Consider the following 26,374-nt stretch of genomic DNA (forward strand, 5'->3'; position numbering starts at 1 on the left):
ACTTTAAATCGAATGCATGCAATATTGAGAATATTACTATTACATAAAATATATGTGCGTTAGTAAAAATTTTAACGTTAAATTAAATAATTTTTTTTTTTCTATTTTCAGAGACGTAAATTCATTTATTCTAAGAGCTAGTTTCAATATTAGGCAGTAAAAGCAATTTTATTAGAAGAGCCCGCAGAGAGAAAGATTATATTTCTTGAAATAAATAAAATTAACTTTTGCCTAAACTATAGAAAATGTAGACTAAAGAAAAATATACTCGATATGAGTATTTCTAGACACCTAAAACGCCTCGCGGGAGTTCGTAGAAACAAAAACAGACACGTTTCGATTTAAACTTTATATTATAACATATCGAATTCTATTTCGTTCTGTTTGTTTTCAGTACGGCTTAGTGTGAGTTAGCTCATCTCGACATCGTGGATAGATTTCTTGTACCGAAACCAAACATTACCTACACTATTATGAACTTCTTACCTATTATACTATTATCAACGAAACGAACCTAATGAAACTGATTTTGAAATGAAACGACAGGAGCAAACCATCAAATTGTAAAAATAACTATATTAACAAACAGGAACAATTTCAAGGCGTTTTTGGAAATTGTTATTATTTACATAATAAAAACCTATAGAAAATTACTGTTTCCAAGTAAAATTATAAAATCTAAATATTTAGAACAGTTTCAGATTTTTTCTATCGAAGACATTGCTGCACCCCTACGATTATTTCATGACGAATTTAGATAAAATACCCTAAAGCACACGTCCAAATATCAAAGTTCTTGCAGTTGTCAAATTGTGGGCTTGCAAAGTCGCAAAATTTTCAATATGGGGGCCTTAGATGCCTGGTTCAAGGTTTGACGTCGTCGTCGTATACGTCTATAGTTAGTCATAATAATAGGCCGTTAAGGTCCATTTTACTATGATGTTATTTTATTTCGATGCTCGAAATCTATTACCGTTATCGAGAAGTGCAATCTCATACTAAGGATATTTTTTGTTTTCAGACAGTAAATATGAAGCGCTCACACGGGACGCCTCACGGACAAAACCAATAACTTAAATTGATGAAACATGACCTTTTTGACATAGCAATAATATTATCACAACACAAGAAGACATGTTGTGCCGACACGCTACGTGGTGTGCACAACATGTCTACGAAAGGCTAAGTTAGTTTGTTTGTAGGGGGTAATCTCTGGAACTGAACCGATTTTGAAAATTCTTCAACCAGTAGAAAGATACACTATTCCTGAGTAACATAGGCTATATTTTATTGTTAAAAAAACCGGCTAAGCAACGAGGATTCCGTACTACAGTCGTATTTTTCGACATTTTGCACGATAATTCAAAAACTATGATATATAAAAATAAATAAAAATCTGTTTTAGAATGTACAGGTGAAGACCTTTCATATGATACCGCACTTGATATAGTTATCTTACTTCGAACATTGATAATACTAAATATTAGTTCATGACCACAATTTAATTTTTTTTGTGCGATGTAACCACAAATTCGCGGTTTTCAGATTTTCCCCGAATGTCTGCTTTAAGACCTAAGTACCCTGTAGGTTTCTTGAGAGACCGACAGACAGAAAGACAGACAGACAGACGACAAAGTGATCCAATAAGGGTTTCGTTTTTCCTAAAAATTAGAGATCTCTACGAAAATTGTAATAAACGAAGACGGGGCGGGTCGCTAGTTATTCTATAAAGTTTGACGAGGCGATCAGTTTTCACTGAACTAGTACCGTGAAATAACATTTCCGTTACACAGGAGTACAGCGTCGCGTCATTTTGCTGGAGCGCTGCCAAGATAGCCGACTGCGGATATCCGGTACATAGGCGTATACAACTCACAATGCTTTGAAAATCGTTCTTGATATCCTTGATCCGGCTATCAAGGATGCTGTGCTGTCAGTGGCGTGCACAGGAGTTCAAGCCAGTGTATGCATTTAGGTATGAACTTATTTTACGGCAGGTTATAATGAAAAAAAAAAGATTCCGACGAATTGAGAACCTCCTCCTTTTTTTGAAGTCGGTTAATAAGCATTGATTTATTAAAATGAGGGTAAGCAGTGCGTTTATGCTTCTATGAGCTGCACGCCACTGTGTGCTGTCATAGATAGGTCGAAAGAAAATCACTACCAATATAAATGCGAAAGTGTGTTTATTTTTTGGTTTATTGGTTTCGTTCCTTCAATCACGTCACCACGCAAGGAAGCAATGGATCAACGTGATTTCTTGCATAGGATAGTTAAAGACCTGGAGAGTGACACAGGCTACTTTTTATCTCGGAAAATCAAACAGTTCCCAAGAGATTTAAAAACCTAAGTTGGAGGTCCCGGGTTCGATTCCCGGCAGGGGGTTGGAATTTTATAATTTCTAAATTTTCTGGTCTGGTCTGGTGGGAGACTTTCGCCGTGGCTAGTTGAAATTCTACTGGCAAAGCCGTGCCGCCAAGCGATTTAGCGTTCCGGTACGATGCCGTGTAGTATGGGTTTAATAAAACTGCCATACTCCGTCCAGGTTAGCCCGCTTCCATCTTAGATTGTATCATCAGTCATCACTTACCACCAGGTGACATAGCAGTCAAGGGCTAGCCTGTATTTGATCTTTAAAAAATGTTCTCAAAGGTGTGTGGTGAGGTCTACCAATCCACACTTAGCCAGCGCGGTAAACTATCGGTGTATAATCAGTAGCTGATACTGGGGCACTAAATCTCCTAGCGGAAAGGGTCTATTTTAATTAGAAGCCGTTTATTGTTCCGTTATCTTGCATTAATCAATTTAAAGTGCAGAAGTTCCCGAGCCCTAAGCGGCCGAGGAATTTGGGTCACCTTTTAATCCAGAAACTTTTAATGTTTGGCAATCCGACGAAATTCGCTCATGGCCTAATGGAGTTACAGAGAATTCAACCTCAAGAGTACAAGCATATACAAGGTTTTGCATGAAAACACAATCGTAAAATGTTGGCGGGGGACAGGGAAGAATGCTATGTTGTGATTGGTGAACTCAAAAGTCACGTAATCAAGACAATGTGCGATATTCCTGTATAGGAAGCAATTAAACCAAAAAACTCTACGTGCCTACATAAAAAAAGAACAAATGGGTACTTAAATAGTAAAATTTCGTAGCACTTTTAATTACCCAGTCGGTAAGTAATGCCCATCTTTAGGTATCCATTTCCCTGAGTGACGTCTCCTTAATTTTCCAGCATTGCCTTTTAATCCCAACGTTGCTGAAGCAATTTATTACTTTCGTCCGCAATTCGCCACCTGTCCGCACCCGCTCTCCTGAGGAAACCCCTTTCAAGCCAAAGCAATCAGTAGATATACCTAGTACTTTGTCGTTAGTTTGCTTAGAGATGAACAAATCGCAGAAAAGTCAGACAAACGCGTCGGATTTGCCCGGCGTTTTAGCTGTTCTGTAGTTAGGATTTTCACCCGTATCCTGATTTCATTGTCAATTCTCGGTAACTAGTTCTAGGCAGTGTATAGTAAAAGTCCCGCAAATTGCTAAAGCGCGTGGCCGCCATTTTAGTGACGTCAGCACTAGACTGAAGTTCGAGCTGATGGTACATTTCTATTTCGGCTGACGTCAAAATGACGTCATTTCGATGTTAATGAGACATGGTTCCAGCGCAATAGCAATTTGCGGGACGTATAACATCTGACGTATAGATCGCCTCTTAGCTCTTGAGACGCTACTTGTTTACATTTTTTTCATGATAAGGGAAAATGAAAAGCTATATACCTACTATAGAAAATTGTTGTAACGTGTCGTGCGGTAATAACCTAGTGGTTAAAACATTGGCCTCCTAGTCGAGGATCGAAGGTTCGATCCCAGACAATATGAACCTACATTATCATAGTTACGTCCGTTTTAAGTATTTTTTTTAATTTTATTATTATTATTAAATAATATATATATATATATATATATATATATAAAATAAATAATATATAATAGCTATATAATTAAATATAGCTTTGCTTTAATGGTGAAGGAAAACCGGCATGCCTGATAACTCTCCACACTAATGTTTCCAAAAGTGTGTGAAGTCTGCCAATCCGCACTTGGGCAGAATGGTGGACTATGGCCAACCCTTCTCATTCTGAGAGGAGACCCATGCTCAGCAGTGAGTCGACGAGACTTGCTGATGATGGTTGCCTTTTAATCCCAGTGTTGATGGAGTAATTTATTGCTTACGCCCGCAATTCGCCACCTGTCCACAGTCCACACCCGCTCTCCCGGGAAACCCCTTTTAAGACAAAGCAATCAGTAGTTACTATAAAAGAAAATTATTGTAAGCAATCCTTTCTACCTACGAACTAGTTTTTGCCCGCATCTCCGCTTTTATTTATTGCAAGTGGTAGGTTATATTATGTTAAAACTTAAAATACGCTGAAAGGACATTCTACATCTTGATAATTCGTATCAGAAACATTGAGCAACGTAGTTGCCACGTAGGTATTCCACCTTTACAAATATTTTCGTGCATTGACTCAACTTAAGTTCTGTCTGTAGGTAAACATTATAGTTTATTGTTGAACGAAGTCAAGTGAAAAACCGCAAATTGAATTTAATGAAACGATCTTGCTCATGATATTGCTAGCTATAAAGTACCTAAGTTGCCTGCTTCGCTGGTAAATTGATTTAAACGACCTTAACCCTGGTCCGAATTTACCCCAACGCACTAGTATTGATGGTTCACCAAAGCCAAAGAGTCAAGTGAAAGATCGCAAAGGAAATTTCATTACACCAGTCCTACGCCTTCCAACCATATCGTACACTAGTATCTTATTGATGGCTTCCGGCCGGCCGCTGACTGCGCTGGCTATTTATCATCCCTACTACGGCCTGCTTACTTGGTGTCGACACTTTTCTTATCTTTTATTGATGGCGTTTTAAAAGCTAGGCTATCCTATTCAGCTATTTAGTTAGGTTATGTATTTAGTTCAGCTGCTCGAAGCGACAAATGCGGTAGAGAGCGGCAGTATCTTGCTCATGATATTGCTAGCTATAAAGTAAGTTGCTTGCTTCGCTGGGAAATTGATTTAAACGACCTTAATTAACCATGGTCGTAGAAGCGATTGCCGTTGGAGCCGGAAAGTCCTTGAGTGGAGACCGCGTTTAAGCAAGCGTAGTGTGTGACGCCCTCCAGCACGATGGACCGACGATATAAAGAGGCTGGCGGGAAGTGGCTATATGAGGAAGGCTGAGGACCGGGTGTGGTGGCGCTCTTTAGAAAACAGTGGGCTGTCCAACAGTGGGCATCCACAAAGTGTTGTTTTCAGACTTTTTCAGGCAATTTTTAAAATTTTTCTCTCCGTAAGAACTATCCTCGTACTTCAAGGAATATTATAAAAATATTTATATTATAGATATAGAGATAAGCTGTTATATGTATTACTTAGCATTTCTGAGCTGATACAATGTCCCGGAAACCTAGTCATGAGAGACGAGTAACAAGGTTGTTTATTAATATAATCTTCCTCGATACATGATACCGTGTTGACACTAACTTGTGGCTGTAATGGAAACTAAATACAATTAATATGTATGAACCAAGTATTTCATATCCTTTCATATATTGCACAATATAACTCGGTCTCCACGTTTCTAGTGTTTCTATTACAACTCGATTAAGTTTGAGTATGGCCTACGCGATATAATTACAAACGAAATATATATTTAGACTTCTTGCGGCGTGTGAGTTTCTAAGTGGCCACATGTCGTGCGCGCAGTTAAAAATATTCCTAGACAGGTCACTGACGCATGACCTGCTCATCAAAAATACATAAATGTAAAAATTAATATAAAAACAGAAAAAATATGGACATTAAAGAGTCTCTATTGAAAGACGATGTCAGCAATTTCATATTCAGTCTCCAAAAGTTTTTGCCCAAGAAAAAGGACGCTTTGACGAGTATCTTCGAGTTTGACAAACCGACTTTGATAAGGCTCAGTGATGTCCACTTGGAAGCTAAGAAGGTGTTCCCGAAGTGCTTTGTCGGTGCCAAGTTAGTTGTCCTTCGTGACATAATGGACAAGGTCAAGTTAATGCAGAACTACAGTTTCGGCAAAACGAAGGAATCCTACAAATGCTTCTCACACCTTTTATACAAGGAAATGGACACGAAAAATATTGATGATGGCTTACTGATAGACTCTACAGGTTCCGCCATAGCTACGTATAAAGAGACGATAGATGACTTCGAAATGAGATTGACTTCAAAGATAAAAGATATCGTTTCATCAGAAACGGAGATAGTCTTTGAGAAAGATAGTGAGAAGTTCATCGGCTCTATTTCTTGTTCCATGAAGGATGTGGACCCGATAACCTTGAATCTGGTAACACAGTGGATGTATAAGGTTAGGCCGGAGATCAGTATTGGCAGCGAATTTGGTATACGACCTCTAGCGTATCCACTTTCGCCTGAGTTATCATTCAGCGCACGATACGAACGTCGGTCCTTCACTCTTTCTTCTACTCTTAGCAGGCTCGGTTTCCAAGTGTGCGTTTTCAAGCAGTTCACCCCAGATTTACGGATAGCGACCATATTTAATGAGAGTAATAAGGGTGGCCCGGCTTCCGTCGGTTTGGCGCTGCACAAAAGCTACGAAAATGGGTCACAGTTGAAAATGTTCGTGGACTCACAGCGATGTGGAGGCTTCACCTACGAAAGGGACGTTCTGTTTCATGAACATAACGAAGTTCGGGTTATTCGATTGATGGCGAGTACGCTAATAGACCGGCAGAGGCGGGTGCGGTTCGGCTTCGGGTTTAATTTAGATTTTTGAACTACCCTCTTCAATTGTAAATTGATTGTCCCATACTTTTTTGTAGTCATATTTGTTTGTATATAAGTATACATAAGTTTTAGTTATCGATTTATTGTTGTTGACGCGCGTTGTTTCTTATACTGTTTTGTGATTATGATTAAAAATTATTGATACTGTGATATTGTTTTATTGTTTAGGTAAAACTTCACAACTATAGGTGCGACACGTCGAGATGGCAATCGGGGTAGGAGGCGGAGGGACGCCCTGCTCACCCGCACGTCTCCCGCGCTCGCCCGTACCGGTTTAGGGCGGGGGCTGTGTAGCTGTGCGGGGCGTTGTATTATTCTAGCTTTTATTTACATATTGATGAGAGCAATTCTTAGGACAAAATGTTGCTAAAATTAAAATATTAAGGTTTGTTTTATGCTAACAAAATTTAGAGCGAAGTTTGAAAAGTCTCAGTATCAGAAGTGGGATAAACCTCAAAAAGCCAGCTTGTTATCTCTGAAAAGTAAATAGGACAAATTGCGCTTGTTATAAAACTTTTTGTTTCTTCGTCCCTTCGTGGTTTTCGAGGCATAATAAGACGAGGCTGGTTGTTATTTAGTACTTACTGTATTTTGCTGCAAAGAAATTTTTGTAAAACAATTTCTAATGAGTTTGGAAAGATGAGCGTTTTTAATTAAATGTTTATATTTTGATTACAAAATTGACTTATGAACTTCTCTGATGGGAAGTATTTTTTTGGATTTTATAAAAATTTAGCTTTGTCTGCGCTGCGATCATTTCTGATTGTATGATATTTTTTTACGGAATGAGGTTTTCACCTGATGCGAGCAAATCTGGGGCAGAGTCGATAATCACAAGGTAGTTAGGTACCAGCGGCGAAGAGTCAATATAACACGATTCCTATCGGCTTCCCTTTAAGAATTGGCATAATATAGCGTAAGTAGGTACTATTCACATAAATTCGGTAATACGTTCGTAAATACAAAGGTTCGATCGTCACAAATGCTAATTTTTTTTGTTATTACTAATTTAAGTTAAAAGCATAACAGCTAATGTAGGTAAGTAACATACACCTACGTCCTACAGTCCTACACCATACAAGCCGTAAAATATCGGATTCCCTAGTTAGATTTTTGCTTAGTATTTATCTCTTTCATTTCCCTAGCGAAAGCGAAAGGAGCGAACTAGGTCTGTCTCGCTCTACGGTTGGAGCCCACCAATTTAATCTGGCCCCGTAGCGAATACGAATTTGGAACTCGGACAGGTCAGACAAATTTGACGTAAGTAAGCCGCTAGAATCCGAGTTACCGTATTATACCTCCAAATTAAAAATTATATTAATAGTATTATTTTAACAGGTACATGCTACTATTTTGAGTATTTTGTATTTTGAAGGGTGATTTGATATTGATTTTGATTTATTATTATTTGTTTTTGTGAAGCGTCCATGCACGTTTGTTTTTAAAGTTGTTAGTGGTGTTTTATTTTGATATAATAAATTGGGGCTAGTGATTAATAACTAATAAGTGTAAGTTCGCGGTAATTTAGATTCAGTTTGGTAAGTCAACATCAGAAATTACCTTAATTCACATAGATTGTTGTTTAACAGATTTCCTGTTTGTTACGTAACGATAGTAATTTTTCTAAATCGAGTTTTGAAAACAAAAAGCGTCTTTAATCGATGGGGAACAGCTGATATTCTTTTAGCTAAGTAGGTAGGCAGGTACCTTTCCGGCTTCCCTTTTTCAGATTTTGACCCTTCGCCACTGTTAGGTACCCATATATTGTAGCAATAAAAACACTGCTTACATTTGTATTGTGTATTCACATATTATTATACCTATTAAATGCGAAAATGTGTTTGTTTGTTGGTTTGTTAGTTTGCTCTTCAATCATGTCGCAACGGAGCAACGGATCAACTGGACAGTAACAAAGGCTACTTTTTAACCGACTTCTTACACCGTAATTCAAGAATTCTCACGGGATTTTTATAACCTAAATCCACACAGACGAAGTCGCGGGCAACAGCTATGTATAAAATAGCTTCAGCTACCAAATTGAAAGCTCTGGTTTAACAAAAGGTACCAGATTTTAGTTAAGATATTCACAGAACATCAATAAACTTATGTAAAACAGTATAGACTATAAACCATCTACCCTCATATCCCCGAATATAAGTGAAAAGGCGGTGTTGTACGGGGTGCTTATGTGCCCGGATTTGATACGCATGCAAGCACTAAGCCCTCTAGTAGATACGGTGGTACATTGTGTCAGGAGGAGCGGGCGCGGAAGCGGAAAAGGAGTAAGCTATTGTTTTAATGCCATACATAATCATCTTCACCACCATCATCCCAGACAATCGCCGTTTCACTACTGAGCACGGATCTCATCGTAAAATGGGTACATTTCACACATCTTTTAAGAACACTATGGAGAACTCTCAGGTATGTAGGCTTCTTAAGGATGTTTTCCTTCACCGCTTGCTTTAAGCAAGTGATATTTATCTAATTGTCTAAATTTTTAAAACGCATATACATAGCTCCTAAAAGTTAGGTGCGTGGCCGGGATCCCATCCCCCTGGAATAGGAAACCGAATACGCTGCATGATTAATCTATATAAAAATGAATCGCTGAATGTGTTGCTCATCGCAAATCTCGAGAACAACTGAACCGATTTCGCTAAATCTTTTTTTATAATATTCCTTGAAGTACGAGGGATGGTTCTTATGGAGAGAATTTTTTTTAAAAAGTCTTGAAAAAGAATCGACTGTTAGGCGGTACGAAGTTCGCCGGGGCAGCTAGTTATGTACTTATATAAAAGGAAAAACTGACTGGCTGATCTACCAACGCACAGCCCAAAACTTGATGGATCGGGCTGAAATTTAGCATACAGAATTTGGCATATTATGATGTAGACATCTGTTAAAAAAGAATTTTTGAAAATTCAATGCCCAAGGGGGTAATACAGGGGTTTGTAATTTTGAAATTGTAGTCCACGCGGACGAAGTCGCGGGCCTAAGCTAGTTGACTATAGTTATTTTTGAATTATATCATCGCTTTCGATTATTAATGTGTTCTCAACCTTATTCTGTCTGAGCATTATATTGGGGCGTCGTCTGGGGAAGATTACTCGAGTAATATGAGCATAAAACGCTGCACCGGAGTATGTAAGCTCTATGAAAATAGCGATTTTTGGTGGATAGTGGTAGTGATATATTGTATGGAGATAGGTGGATTTTATTGGAAAAATTGTAGTTTAAGTACTTCCGTTATCGAAGAACCGATAGACGTTGGGGTCCCGAAGTGCTGGCAGACACTTCACTAGGTCACAGCACAGTTCAAGACAGTTAGGGGATTTCTAACAAAACGTCGAGGCTTCGAACTCACTGGTAGTCATCGATATAAATGACAAGATATGCCCAAGCGAACAAAATTTTTCACGGTTTTAGAACCAAATAAATCAGCGCCACCTCTTAGATGCTAATGAACGACCCGTTTGAAATCCAGACGTCACTGAGGTTGCATTGGTGCTGGACCAATGAATCGGTGCCATTTTGCTTGTACAATGGCCCTGTCCTTACGAAGTAGTATATAAGTCAACGCTGGCAGTCTGTCTCAGGTACAGAGAATTCAACCTCAAGAGTACACAAATATAAAAGGTTTGCATGAAAACAGACCGTAAAATGTTGGCGGAGGACAGGGGAAACGGACGTGGGTCGACTTTTATGCTAAGCAACTGCCTAAGCTTGGTGATTTATTTTTATTTTTTTATTTTATTTGTCAAAGAACCGCCCACAGAATTACACACTTAAAATTAGGTAAAATGTTTTTGAGTTTTATAGACATTAACTATCAAGTTGTACATTAAAAATAACCTAACGAACATTAAAAAGAAACTACATTAAAAAGAACATGGAATATCTAGGCTATAAAATACAAAATGAATACTAAGAGAATATATCGAGGTGATGGGGGGTGTCCGGCTATTAGGCGTCTATAGGTGGTGGTCTGTGGTACTAGCAGATATTTAGACATTTACTTAGCTACTGCAATCTCACCTGGTGGTAAATGATGATGCATCATTTAACACCCCCCCCCCCCCCCCCCAATGTCAAATGTCAATGTCATTCAAGTGCCAAGAGAGCCTAGTAGAGTAGAGAGAGTATAGCCAGTGGATCTTAGGCATTAGAGTTAAAATAGTCGAGTCGTATGCGCAAGGATCTGGAGCCCACTGAGCCAAAAAACGTCTACAATTTATGCTCGTCCCGCCCTACCACTGCTAAATATGTAGGAAAAGCCAAAAACTGCATGTTTAGCAGTGGGGGTCTGTTACAGCGGATTAAGCTTTTGGTTCCTTGTATAATATTATCATGAATATCAAAGTAACGCCTGCTTCTATACTACGATTATGTGTTTGAATGGAAGGGGCCAAACCCCTCAATAATGAGGAAAATGACGCAGAAAAATGATGTAGCGAAATGGTAAAAAAGAAGCTATTAGCTGGAAAGGGTTGGCATGCAAATATTATGTTCATAAAATCTTGAGTATATACTAAGTAGCTCATTTTTCTTGAAGCTCTCATATTATGGAGTTTCTTACTCTTAGCTTTATGTGCATACATTAGGGTAGTATTTTTTTTATTATTCTCTAAACCGTTGGATAAAAATATAACTTTAGACCTCTATTTGACTCCTTAGTAAAATAATTCCTATTTTATAATTTCTTGTTTCACGTTTGTTTGATTGAAAATGAACTCTGGATTCTCCGTGTACAAAATCAACAATCATATTATAAATGTGAAAGTGTGTTTGTTTGTTGGTTTATTGGTTTGTTGGTTTGTCCTTCAATCTCGTCGCAGCGGAGCAACGAATCGACGTGATTTTTTGCATGGGTTTAGTTTAAGACCTGGAGAGTGGCATAGGCTACTTTCAATTTCAATTTCAATTCTCATTTATTGCATTTCCATAAACTACATCATATTAAGTATGTACAAAGTATTATGGATACCCAGTTTGGGGGTCGCAATTTGGTCCTTAGATCTTAGTAGGGAGACCGATATTATTATTTATTTTTATGTTCGTCGTTTAGGAAATCATTTACGGCATAGTAGCCCTTTTCTAATAAAAAGTTTTTTAATATTTTGTTGAATTTATTTTCATTGTTTATGTTACGAATTTTGTCTGGTAAATTATTATATATCTTTATAGACATTACGTAGGGACTCGAGGTATGCAGTAGGTACTAATTTTGATTGCGGAAGGTTTAATTTATTTGCATGTCTTTCGGGAAATCGACGGGTTTTGATTACTTTTTACCCCGCTCACCTAGAGCTTATAGCCTATGTCACTCTCCCGGTCTTTATCTATATCCATGCAAAAAATCACGTCAATCCGTTGCACCGTTGCGACGTGATTGAAGGAGAAACCAACAAACAAACACACTTTCGCATTTATAATACTGATGCGTACCTACTGGGAAGTGATATAATAATATGGGTAGTGAAGTGGTGCGAAAGTGTGTCTGTTTCTGTTCTGTGTGTGTGTGTTTCTGAAGCTTTTCACTTGGTGTTTAGTACAGAGATAACTTGCCCGGAGACGTACGTAGGTACGTATCGGCTACTTTTAGTCCCGGAAAATCATTTTCAGTCCCGGAGATTCATTGGGATTTTGAAAAAACCATATACCACGATTGCACGAAGTCACTGACATCATGAAAATGGACGCAGGTTAGTGTCTCAAAAATGTAAGAATTTCCTGAAAATTCCACGGCAACACGCTGAAATTTATTCATTGCTGAAATTTTGAAACTAGCGCCGCAGCGGAACGCAAAAACGAAATCATTTTTTGAGGAAGAATTTTCATTTCTGTCCACTACATTTTTCTCATTTTTGCGTCTCTTTTTTTGGAAAATTGCATTCATTTTTTTCGAGTGTCGTATCCTGTTTTCATGTTCCCGCGTTGTATACCTGCATACCGAATTTTTAGGGTTCTGTATCTCTGAAGGAAAAACGGAACCCTTATAGGATCACTTTGTTGTCTGTCTGTCTGTCTGTCAAGAAACCTACAGCGTACTTCCCGTTGACCCAGATTCATGAAATTTGGCAGATACGTAGGTCCTATAGCAGACATTAGGGAAAAATCAGAAAACCGTAAAATTGCGGTTATGTCACACAAAAAAATTAAATTGTGCTCATGAACTAAAAATTAGTACTATTCTCAATTTTCGAAGTAAGATAACTATATCAAGCGGGGTATCATGTGAAAGGGCTTCACCTGTGCATTCTAAAACAGATTTTTATTTATTTTTATGCATCATAGTTTTTGAATTATCGTTCAAAATGTCGAAAAAATACGACTGTAGCACGGAGCCCTCGTTGCGCGAGCCTGACTCGCACTTGGCCGGTTTTTTTCTCAATACATAGTATCCTAAAAGTGTTTTTTGCTTTACAGATGAAAATGCTGTGTATGGTGTGTGTAAGGTTTGTATAGCACCTGAAGCACGCCCCGCACACCCGCACGTCACCCGCGCTCTGCCGCACCGGCAGCAGCGATATCCCGTGCGGATATGCGGATATGTGGGGCGTCCCCAACTCGATTTCCATCTCGAACTGTCGCACACACTACTTAGAATAAATTATTTGACTTTGAGAGGTCGTAATAAGTCAAAATAGAAATCGTCAAAAAACTGGGCTTATGCCCAACAGTGGATACTAATGAATTAATGATTACTACCACACTACTAACGACCAAATCATCAGATAATGATTAATTTTAACGCATTGGCGTTTTTATGAGAATATAAAAACAGGATAAATTTCACGTCGAGACGAAAGTAGGGGAAGAAAATGATTGATCTATGACGGCAATTCCTAAGGTGGGTACACATAGGCGTATGCTGTCTAATCAATCTCTTTGATTAATTTTTTCCAGCTACTTAAGCAATATATTGTAGTCAATTTGATCGTTTACTTTTCCTACTAGGTATATATGTTCTGATTTCTGAAGGCTTTAGTATTACTTTGTTATGATATATCGAAAAAACCGGCCAAGTGCGAGACTCGCGCACCGAGGGTTCCGTATTACAGTCGTATTATTTCGACATTATGCACGATAAATCAAAAATTATTAGGTATGCATAAAAATAAAAAAAGTCTGTGTTACACGACACTACGCATTATTTACACGGCCATTAGGAGAAAAACCAGTTTTATTCGATTGATATAAAACCAATTCAAATAAGATTTCGTATTTACGTTCAATGTTTAATACACTAAGGGTTTATGGTATTATTTTATGGTAACAGAGCACATAGAATTTTAAATATAAATGTTAATAAAAAGCGTCCAACAATTTTGCGCTCGGGCGCGCCCGAGCGCAAAATTGTTGGGCCGCCCGGGCGGCCCAGACTACCGCTCCCGGTCGCCCGGAACACGTCTAAAAAGAGCACCCGTGTACAACTTCAATCCCATTTCGATCACAGTTTCCATGCTAGTCCCCTAGTAATTCCCGGAAACATGCTACGACAAAGTGAGAAGAGATAAACAAACAAGACTTTTTATTTATAACTAGATGATGCCCGCGACTACGTCCGCGTGGATTTAGGTTTTTTGAAAATCCCGTGGGAACTCTTTAATTTTCCGGGATAAATAGTAGCCTATGTCCTTCCCCGGGATACAAACTATCTCTGTACCAAATTTAGTCAAAATCGGTGGAACGGCGGAGCCGTAAAAAGCTAGCAGACAGCCAGACAGACAGACATACACACTTTCGCATTTATAATATTAAGTATGGATGTGCCACGGTGTTTATGACACGCACAGTGGGCACTGCGCCAGAGTGTCCAGACGAAATAAATGAACCCTGAAATAGATTTAATGAGCACTATAACGCGATTCCCCATTCCACCGTCTGGACACAGCTGGTCCTGCTTGATTACGTATATCTGCGCAAAATTACCTGAAACAAAGAAAAAAATTGATTGAATTCATTTTGTACTAGCTAATGCTCGCGACTTCGTCCGCGTGGACTACACAAATTTCAAACTCCTATTTCACCCCCTTAGGGGTTGAATTTTCGAAAATCCTTTCTTAGCGGATGCCTACGTCATAATACCTATCTGCATGCCAAATTTCAGCCCGATCGATCCAGTAGTTTGAGCTGTGCGTTGATAGATCAGTCAGTCAGTCAGTCAGTCAGTCAGTCAGTCAGTCAGTCAGTCAGTCAGTCAGTCACCTTTTCATTTTATATGCTTAGATTATATTGAACTAGATGATGCCCGCGACATCATCCTCGTGGGTGCAGATTTTTTTTAAATTCTGTGGGAACTCTTTAATTTTCCCGGATAAAAATAAGCCTATGTGGCCTAGCCTCTGGTGCTGAAAATGTTCATGGGCGGCGGTAATCACTTAACATCAGGTGACCCGCCTGCTCGTTTGCTCGCTATCTCTATTAAAAAAAACAATGCATTGTAGCCAATAGTGAACGGGCGTCAACCAGTCAGAAGGTGTTTGCGATCGTGACATTTTTAATAATAATAATAATAATAATAAATATCGTTTATTGTTTCATTATTGCTAGTAGTAAGTATGTACAATGTTTTTATCTAATATTATATCTAAACTAAAAACTAACAATATACAATAAGGTCGCAAACTCAGCATAGCCGAGCACCGCTCACACTGCTCAGCGCTGGTTTTCAGTTTGCGCCATAATTTACATTGATTAATAAAGACGCACCACGCCCGTTACGTTATCAAGGAATAAAAAAATTTGCATAAACTACACCAAAAACAGTGACATTGAAAAAAGAGCGAAATCTAAAAATAACAGTTAAATAAAAAATAAAAAATAAATAAAGTATAAATATAAATATAAATAAATGTCCCTTCCCAGCTTGGCCTAAAGAATAAAGCACTTAATCATTTAAATACAACAGTAATATACAGCAATATCATCTAGTGTAGGTATCTATAATTATCTTTAAAAAAATATAGAATATAATATAATATAGAATATAATATAATAGAATAATTTGCATAGCCTTAATATAATTATTTATTGTAAATAAATTTGGCTGCCTCTATCTGGTCATTTAAGTAAAAGTTCTTTAATTTATTTTTTATAGCAATTTCGTTAGTAGGATTATTCCATTCACGGAGAGGAGGTGGGAGATCATTCCAAACCTTTGCTGCAGCAAAGCTGAAACAGCCCCTGAACCCTGCCTTTGTATGCGCAGGTACAGCAAGCTTTCTTTTATGTTGCATTGTATGTCATTCTACCGCAATTGAGCAGTAGTCCACAATGTGTACGAGTAAATATTCTGTCCAGCAGTATATATTTTGTGTCAGGTTCGCCCAGTATTGTCCGTGTCGCCCTCGTATACAACGGGGCGCACTACAACAGTTTTACCGCACTGGCGTTACTATACCGTAACTTATTACACTCTACATTTACCCCACTCTTTTATTAAAGCGGAAAATAAAGGCGGTATCGGGTAACTTTCAGTACATTACAATAAATCTTTTGAGAGAAAAACCGGTCAAGTGCGAGTCAGACGCCCTTTTTTCAATTTCCTTAAAAAGAGCTCGATCCCCCATGCCCTAATGTCTCAAGGTTTGCACGCCAAAAGGCGCAAATACGAAGCTCCCATCTAGGTTTTCATAGTAAGTTGTGCCTCTTGGCCCGTTGGGCGCTCTGGTGGCCATTGCACCCGCTGTAGGTTGCCTGGATGTGCCGTATAAAAAAACCAACCAAGTGCGAGTCAGGCTCGCTCAATGAGGGTTCCGTACTATAGTCGTATTTTTCGACATTTTGCACGATAATTCAAAAACTATGATGTATAAAAATAAATAAAAATCTGTTTTAGAATGCATAGGTGAAGACCTTTCATATTATGATACCCCATTTGATATAGTTATCTTACTTAGAAAATTGAAAATACTAATTATTAGTTCATGACGACAATTTAATTTTTTTGTGTGATGTAACCACAAATTGACGGTTTTCAGATTTCAACGGGAAGTACCCTGTAGGTTTCTTGACATACAGACGGACAGACAGACAGACAACAAAGTGATCCTATAAGGGTTCTGTTTTCCTTTTGAGGTATACGGAATCCTAAAAATCTAAATACTTTTCACAAACCAATTGATTGTTTTGATTTTTTTACAGTAGGTACCTATTGTTTGGGTCACTTGAGGCGGTGAGGCCACATGTGCGATTGGTTTAACCCATTGATGTTGGAATCCCCCTTTAACCCTACTCGTTATACATGTAGGAGAAACCGGCTTTACTCACGTATTAACCCTACTCCTTTATTAAAGCGGAAAGGGACGATATCGGGTAACTTTCAGTACATTTGAGTAAATCTTTCGGGACACGTCGTAAATAAGCGCCCGGATATATTCTGACCCGGTTACAGGATTACAGTGGATTGTTCGGTGTTTCTTTGTGTTTTTTTTTTGTTTTATTAGGAATCCCTTTTGACTTATTTACCTTCACAAGGTCTAAACCTATACCCATGCAAAAAATCACGTCAATCCGTTGCCCCGTTGCAACATGATTGAAGGACAAACCAACAAACAAAAACGCTTTCGCATTTATATTAAGGGTAGTGATTGTTTCGGTCACTGCGACCGTGCTGCGGCCACATGTGCGATTAGGTTAACCCTACTCATTATACCTACATGTAGGAGAAACCGGCTTTACTCACGTATTAACCCTACTCCTTTATTAAAGCGGAAAGGGACGATATCGGGTAACTTTCAGTATATTTGAGTAAATCTTTCGGGACACGTCGTAAATAAGCGCCCGGATATATTCTGACCCGGTTACAGGATTACAGTGGATTGTTCGGTGTTTCTTTGTGTTTTTTTTGTTTTATTAGGTATCCCTTTCGACTTATTTACCTTCACAAGGTCTAAACCTATACCCATGCAAAAAATCACGTCAATCCGTTGCTCCGTTGCAACATGATTGAAGGACAAACCAACAAAAAAATATGCTTTCGCATTTATATTAAGGGTAGTGATTGTTTGGGTCACTGCGACCGTGCTGCGGCCACATGTGCGATTAGGTTAACCCTACTCATTATTCCTACCTACATGTAGGAGAAACCGGCTTTACTCACGTATTAACCCTACTCCTTTATTAAAGCGGAAAGGGACGATATCGGGTAACTTTCAGTACATTTGAGTAAATCTTTCGGGACACGTCGTAAATAAGCGCCCGGATATATTCTAACCCGGTTACAGGATTACAGTGGATTGTTCGGTGTTTCTTTGTGTTTTTTTTTGTTTTATTAGGAATCCCTTTTGACTTATTTACCTTCACAAGGTCTAAACCTATACCCATGCAAAAAATCACGTCAATCCGTTGCCCCGTTGCAACATGATTGAAGGACAAACCAACAAACAAAAACGCTTTCGCATTTATATTAAGGGTAGTGATTGTTTCGGTCACTGCGACCGTGCTGCGGCCACATGTGCGATTAGGTTAACCCTACTCATTATTCCTACCTACATGTAGGAGAAACCGGCTTTACTCACGTATTAACCCTACTCCTTTATTAAAGCGGAAAGGGACGATATCGGGTAACTTTCAGTACATTTGAGTAAATCTTTCGGGACACGTCGTAAATAAGCGCCCGGATATATTCTAACCCGGTTACAGGATTACAGTGGATTGTTCGGTGTTTCTTTGTGTTTTTTTTTTGTTTTATTAGGAATCCCTTTTGACTTATTTACCTTCACAAGGTCTAAACCTATACCCATGCAAAAAATCACGTCAATCCGTTGCCCCGTTGCAACATGATTGAAGGACAAACCAACAAACAAAAACGCTTTCGCATTTATATTAAGGGTAGTGATTGTTTCGGTCACTGCGACCGTGCTGCGGCCACATGTGCGATTAGGTTAACCCTACTCATTATACCTACATGTAGGAGAAACCGGCTTTACTCACGTATTAACCCTACTCCTTTATTAAAGCGGAAAGGGACGATATCGGGTAACTTTCAGTATATTTGAGTAAATCTTTCGGGACACGTCGTAAATAAGCGCCCGGATATATTCTGAGCCGGTTACAGGATTACAGTGGATTGTTCGGTGTTCCTTTGTGTTTTTTTTGTTTTATTAGGTATCCCTTTCGACTTATTTACCTTCACAAGGTCTAAACCTATACCCATGCAAAAAATCACGTCAATCCGTTGCTCCGTTGCAACATGATTGAAGGACAAACCAACAAACAAATATGCTTTCGCATTTATATTAAGGGTAGTGATTGTTTGGGTCACTGCGACCGTGCTGCGGCCACATGTGCGATTAGGTTAACCCGACTCATTATACCTACATGTAGGAGAAACCGGCTTTACTCACGTATTAACCCTACTCCTTTATTAAAGCGGAAAGGGACGATATCGGGTAACTTTCAGTACATTTGAGTAAATTTTTCGGGACACGTCGTAAATAAGCGCCCGGATATATTCTGACCCGGTTACAGGATTACAGTGGATTGTTCGGTGTTTCTTTGTGTTTTTTTTGTTTTATTCTAATCCCTTTCGACTTATTTACCTTCACAAGGTCTAAACCTATACCCATGCAAAAAATCACGTCAATCCGTTGCTCCGTTGCAACATGATTGAAGGACAAACCAACAAAAAAATATGCTTTCGCATTTATATTAAGGGTAGTGATTGTTTGGGTCACTGCGACCGTGCTGCGGCCACATGTGCGATTAGGTTAACCCTACTCATTATTCCTACCTACATGTAGGAGAAACCGGCTTTACTCACGTATTAACCCTACTCCTTTATTAAAGCGGAAAGGGACGATATCGGGTAACTTTCAGTACATTTGAGTAAATCTTTCGGGACACGTCGTAAATAAGCGCCCGGATATATTCTGAGCCGGTTACAGGATTACAGTGAATTGTTCGGTGTTTCTTTGTGTTTTTTTTTTATTTGTTTATCCCTTTCGACTTATTGACCTTCACAAGAAAACTTTTGGGGTAGTGTGTTAAGCTTGGGTAGTGTGTGAATTATAAATGAAATGCTTAACTTTTACAGATGATTTAGTTTTTTGTCTGTCTGTCTGTCCGTCTGTCTGTCAAGAAAACCTACAGGGTACTTCCCGTTGACCTAGAATCATGAAATTTGGCAGGTAGGTAGATCTTATAGCTGACATTTGGGGAAAAATTTGAAAACCGTGAATTTAGGGTTAGATCACACAAAAAAATTTAAATTGTGGTCATGAACTAATAATTAGTATTTTCAACTTTCGAAGTGAGTGACTATATCAAGTGGGGTATCATATGAAAGGTCCTCGCCTGTACATTCTAAAACAGATTTTATTTATTTTTATGCATCATAGTTTTTGAATTATCCTGCAAAATGTCGAAAAAATACGACTATAGTACGGAACCCTCATTGCGCGAGCCTGACTCGCACTTGGCCGGTTTTTTAATTAGAACACCCCTTCCGCTTTCTTTAACTTTTATAATATCCTTTACCCTAAGGTTGCCTGGAAGAGATCGCTTTTTTAGCGATAAGGCCGCCTATTATACATGCTATCGTTGTTGTATTTCTATTGTTTTGTTTTTGGTGTACAATAAAGTATAATTTACTTTTACTTTTACTTTAGGTACATCACAAAGTTAATATTTGAAGACTATAATAACGAAAAAACCAACAAAACAAGAAACATACGAAAAAATTATAGAAACAACAAGTAAATGTTTGTTCTGTCCCCATTCCTAAACAAAGACAAAGCTCGACGTGGCACCAACTGTTGTGAAAGTTCCATGTTTCGCACATATGCTAGCAATAACTTTGTTGGGAGGAAAAAGACCCCACAAAATGTCCCTAATTTTCCACATTAATCACACGGACTTGCATAATTTTGATGACCTCTGGTTCCAAACTTCCCTTATTTTTATTATATTACACTAGCTTATGCTCGCGACTTCGTCCGTGTTTCAAACCCTTCATTTCAGTGACACAAATTTCAAACCCTTATTTCACGCTAAATCACTTGGCGGCACAGCTTTGCCGGTAGGTTGGTAACTAGCCACGGCTGAAGCCTCCCACCAGACTAGACCAGAAATTCAGAAATTAAAAAATTGCAGACCCCTGCCAGGAATCGAACCCGGAACCTCCCATTAATAAGACCACAGCGCTTACCACTCAGCGCGATAGAGTGAGCTATGCTTGGAGTTTCTCCACATGATCAAATCAGAAATGAGGAGATCCGTAGGAGAACTAGAGTAACCGCCATAGCTCAACGGGATGCGAAGCTGAAATGGCAATGGGCAGGGCACATAGTTAATAGTTCGTAAAACCGATAGACGTTGGGGTCCCAAGGTGCATGAATGGCGACCTCGCACCGGAAGACGCAGTGTTGGAAGACCCCCCACTAGGTGGACGGACTACATCAGACGAGTCGCAGGGAGCCGCTGGATTCAGGCGGCGCAAGACCGTGGCGTGTGAAAGTCCCTACAAGAGACCCATGTCCAGCTGTGGACGTCTATCGGTTGATGATGATGATGATGCTTACCACTATGCCAGGGAGGTCTTCAACGCGGACATACTCCGAGCATGGATCTCTTCGCCCTTATTTTATTTAGGTACCAAATATTTTTTCCAAAATGTAGGTTAGTATCACTATAAAACTAAAATATATCCACATATTCGGCCGTTAGTATTCCACTCGTTCCGGTTACATTTTGTACCATAATAAGCACCTATTCGATATTCCTGCCGTGTATCAGTACCCGTAGTACAAGATTTTACGTCTCACCAAACCAAACCAAATTTGAGAGTCGAAATACTTCCGCGTTACAGTAAACTGGATCTTAAAAGCCTTGTTTTAGAGCTCAAGTTTGTCTACACTTCTACAGCCAGCGCTCCAAGCGGAAACATTGCGAAATTAAAATCAGTGGCATTGAATATTTGACTTCAATTCAAGGCTGTTTAGGTCCATTTTACTGTAACGCGGAAATATTTCGACTCTCGAATTTGGTTTGGTTTGGTGAGACGTAAAATCGTGTACTACGGGTACAGACATGCTGCGTTAATGTCATTTTTACCTTCAAGAGTTTTCAGGAAACCGTATCTACGGTGCTTCCGTCATATTTCTTGGAAAATGTACCCCATTCTAACTCTAGCTATTCTATGTGCCTGATTAGAGCCTCAATAGCTCAACCGGTAAAGGAGTGGACTGAAAACCGAATGGTCGACGCACGGTTCAAACTCCGCCCGTTGCACTATTGTCGCCCGCTCTTAGCACAAGCCTGACGAGACGAAAGGGGAATATTAGTAATTTAATATGGCTAATATTCTTTTTTTTAAAAATCCCCTTCAAAATTCAACCCCTAAGGGGTAAAATAGAAGTTTGAAATTTGTGTAATCCACGCGGACGAAGTCGGAGATAACAGATAAACCAACATAGCTCGGCGGGTTGCGAAGCTGAAGCGGCATTCTCAGTTAGTGATAATGATGCGTTTACTATTTACAGTAAAGGAAGAGAAAAAGTAAGCGAGTAAAAATACACGTGATGCCACTGAGAAGAACTTGTAGAAACATAAATTTGTTGCGAGCTCTAGGATGCCATATAAAGTAACAAATGGGAACAAGTTGGGAACTTGCCGAGACCGGTTTTGTTGTCGCGAACTTGGCTGCAGTTTAATTGAATGCTGGTTCAATACTCGCTCCGATATAGCGCAGATATCTGATCGTACGTCTTGCTTGTTTTGTGCACTAATAGTTTTTTTTTTTTTTTTTTTTTTTTTTAATACAATAATTTGTAATAGTTTGTAATATGTACCATGTTATTAAACTCTCGAACAAAGAATGTGGGTCGGTCATACTAGTTTTTTAACCGACTTCCAAAAAGGAGGTGGTTCTCAACTCAGCCCGTTTTTATTTATTTATTTTTTCGACTTTTTTTTAGCCCGCTTCGATCTTCGCCTGCATCATCACTTACCACTTGGGCTAACTTGTATCTGAATTTAAAAAACCCTCACTAAGCGAAGGCTGGTCAGACCGATCTACTACAAAATCTCGAAGTAACAATAATGTTATTCCTATTGCAAGCCCCCAGGGGCTTACTGAGTTTCCTTGTATATAGGTGCGAATTGCTTCCAGACAATGGTTCCATAGCTCAATAGCTTCGCGAGCTACAATTTATTGGCAGGTTTATCTATGAAATTTACGAGTGTAATAGCATAGTTGCAAATTAAGTGCAGCTATGTTTATCGGTATTGGCAATCAGGGAGAGCTGATGGATGCGTACATAAACTACGGGATTGGTTCTGAATTTATTGTAACCAAGAGGAAAGTTAAGGCCCAAGACACGGGTCTGCCCGCGAAATTCAAATTTAATTTGGGTTTTCACAATTTGTAAACTAATGCGACAAAGTAGACTTATGGCATTCAAATTTCGCCCCTGCAATATCATCTTCACAGGTTTATATAAAAATCTTTACTTAAAAGTGTCCATTTTAAGAAATTAGACAAAATAATGACTAATTTAGAGCCTCAATAGCTCAACCGGTATAGGAGTGGACTGAAAACCGAAAGGTCGACGGTTCAAACCCCGCCCGTTGCACTATTATCGTACCTACTCCTAGCACAAGCCTGACGCTTAATTGGAGAGGAAAGGGGAATATTAGTCATTTAATATGGTTAATATTCTTTAAAAAAAAAAAAAATTGTTAGTAGCTCACGTCAAACTCATTTGACTAATTTCTTAAACTGGACACTTTCAAGTAAAGATTTTTATATAAGCCTGTGAAGATGCAACTGCTAGGGGCTCAATTTGAATGCCATAAGCCTACTTTGTCGTATTAGTTTACAAATTGCGAAAAACCAAATTAAATTTGAATTTCGCGGGCAGACCGTGTCTTCCACCTTAACTGACATTGTCTAGCATACAAAATTTTCAATTACTCACATAATAGTGTATATAACCCGTTCTTTTCCAAGAGGTCGATTTTTAGAATATTACTCTTTCGTAACAAAAAAAGGCTTTCAGTATAAGCTATTATAGGCCTGAAAAGTGAAAATTTTGAAAAAAGCAACGCAGGATTTCCTAAAATTATGAAAAGTGGAAAGCCTAAATTATAAAACTAAGTAAATGGATGAATTTTCTTCCTATACAAATAGCGTAGAATTAATTTCGTGGGCCACAGCTGTTTTCATTAAGCCTGAGCCTTTGCCTTATTTAGGACTTAGGAGGCTCTTTCAATTTTGTAACTCATTAATTTAGGTGAAGACTGTACCTTTACTTTATCGTTATACTTACAGAATAAATTAGTCTAGGAATCACTATAGTGCTATAACACCAAATTCGTAGGAATATTCGTTTTTAGGAATAATAAATAACTATAGCCGAGTGCGTGTAAAATCGTGTAGGTACAAAGTAAGTAGGTACCTACCTACCCTAGAATATTCATAACAATAAAGCATATTTTTGAGTGAACTAATCTTTAGTTTACTTACTGAAATTTTAATTAATCTATCAGCAAATCTTTCAGCCCTTTCAGCTCAAAATGTAGTACTGTAGTAGTACTGTCGAGTTTTAATTTTTTAATTTTTAACATTTGGTTTATATATTTTGTTTTTCTTGTTTTGTGAGCTGAATAAACTTTTAATAATTTATTTATTATTTATTAATTAATCTTTCGATAAGATAATTAGCAATATTAGTATTTTGGTCATGCATACCATGCAATCTTCGACAAATAACTTATCGACAGAATATTATACAGACAGACAGAATATTTATTATTATTCTGGCGTAAATATATTTTACTTATAGTTATATGCGGATTATTATATTCAAGCAAAATTAGCTTGTTACTTCCTGAGAACTATGCAGAAAAAAATGACAGGTTTCATCTGGGCCAGATTAAACCTGTCATTTTTTTCTGATCCTAGATGATCAATCTGGCCAATCCATTAAGTCGGAGAAGATGAAGGGAAAGCACACATACACACACACACTTATACACACACTCATATATAGTGTGTGTACAAATCTACAACTAGTGCAACTTATCATTATCGAGAGAAATGTAGAGTATAAAACATATCAGCTGGGTTTACATTACAAGATGTCATTATTTTTAATTAGATATAGCAAGCAATGGAATGGGGTCAACAAATCCTTCCTTGAGAACTTTTAAAAGCGCTTCATTGGGGCCAGTTGCGTTAATAAACTGCTAATGAGATTTCCCGACAGTAATGGCATCTTTTTGGCGCCTGTGGTGTAAAAAGGGTTAAAATCATTTTAATTAAGTCCCTTATTGTTTAGTGGCTTAGTGTTTACGTACTTTTAAGTTGAGTTCATCCTACTATCATAAAAATTTAGGAGACTAGTTGATGCCCGTGACTTCGTAAGTAAGTGGATTTTGGATTAAAAAAGTCCCGTGGGAACTCTTTGATTTCCCAGGATTTTTTAGCTCAACAAGAAATAGTCATGATTAACATCACTACCCATATTATAAATGCGAAAGTGTGTTTGTTTGTCGGTTTGTCCTTCAATCACGTCGCAAACGGAGCAACGGATCGATGTGATTTTTTTTGCATGGATATTGAAGACTAAAGACTTGGAGAGTGACATAGGCAACTTTTTGTCCCGGTAAATCAAAGAGTTCCCACGGTATTTTTTAAATCCAAAATTCACGTACCTACCTACGAAGTCGCGGGCATCAGCTAGTGGTTAATATTCTTTACAAAAATGGAATGCGTTTCATTTAAAAAAAACCGGCCAAGTGCGAGTCAGACTCGCGCACTGAGGGTTCCGTACTACAATCGTAATTTATCGACATTTTGCACGATAAATCAAAAACTATTATGCCCAAAAAAATAATCTGTTTTAGAATGTACAAGTAAAGCCCTTTCGTATTTAGTTAAACCCCACTTGATATAGTTCTATCTTACTTCTAAAATTGAAAATTCTAATTATTAGTTCATGACCAAAATTTAATTTTTTTGTGTGATGTAAGCCTAAATTCACGGTTTCAGATTTTTCCCGAATGTCTGCTATAAGACCTACCTACCTGCCAAATTTCATGATTCTAGGCCAACGGGAAGTAACTTGTACATAGGTTTCTTGACAGACAGACAGACAAACAGACAGACAGACAACAAAATGGTCCGTTTTTCCTTTAAAAAGTACGAAGATAATTTCTTAGCCTGTATGAAACTGGGCCGAGGAATAATAAATAATTAAGCTTCACATCCAATGTCATTATCATGAATTTATTATTGCGGACCAGGACACAATAAGGTTAATAAGTTCTTCCTTGAGGCCGGTTGATTTAATAAACTGCTAATGAGCTTTCCCGGAGAATAATGGAATCCGTTTGAGCTCTTGTTCAGAAAGATTTTTTTTAATTGAGTTATTTCTATCGCATAATACTAAATTGGTCTCGTTAATTAAATATGGGACACATAACTAAATAGGATCGACTTACCTCTACCCGTAGTATGAGATTTTACGTCACACCAAACGTTGCTAGAATTCGAGAGTTGAAACTCTTCTGCGTTATAGTAAACTCGATCT

The 26,374-nt window shown here is 38.3% G+C and overlaps 2 protein-coding genes across 4 annotated transcripts in view; one reads left to right on the forward strand and one right to left on the reverse strand.

The window, feature by feature from the left end:
- Positions 1-26,374, reverse strand: part of LOC117991267 (rho-related GTP-binding protein RhoN-like) — a 131,552-nt gene that overhangs the window by 40,929 nt on the left and 64,249 nt on the right. The gene's annotated exons all lie outside the window — the stretch shown is intronic.
- LOC117991255 (mitochondrial import receptor subunit TOM40 homolog) lies at positions 5,745-6,970 on the forward strand. Its single transcript, XM_034978828.2, has one exon. It carries the CDS (start codon positions 5,854-5,856, stop codon positions 6,820-6,822), a length of 969 nt encoding a protein of 322 aa, XP_034834719.1. The 5' UTR covers positions 5,745-5,853; the 3' UTR covers positions 6,823-6,970.

This window comes from Maniola hyperantus, chromosome 19, assembly GCF_902806685.2.
Source record: "Maniola hyperantus chromosome 19, iAphHyp1.2, whole genome shotgun sequence".
Classification (NCBI taxonomy): Eukaryota; Metazoa; Arthropoda; class Insecta; order Lepidoptera; family Nymphalidae; genus Maniola; species Maniola hyperantus.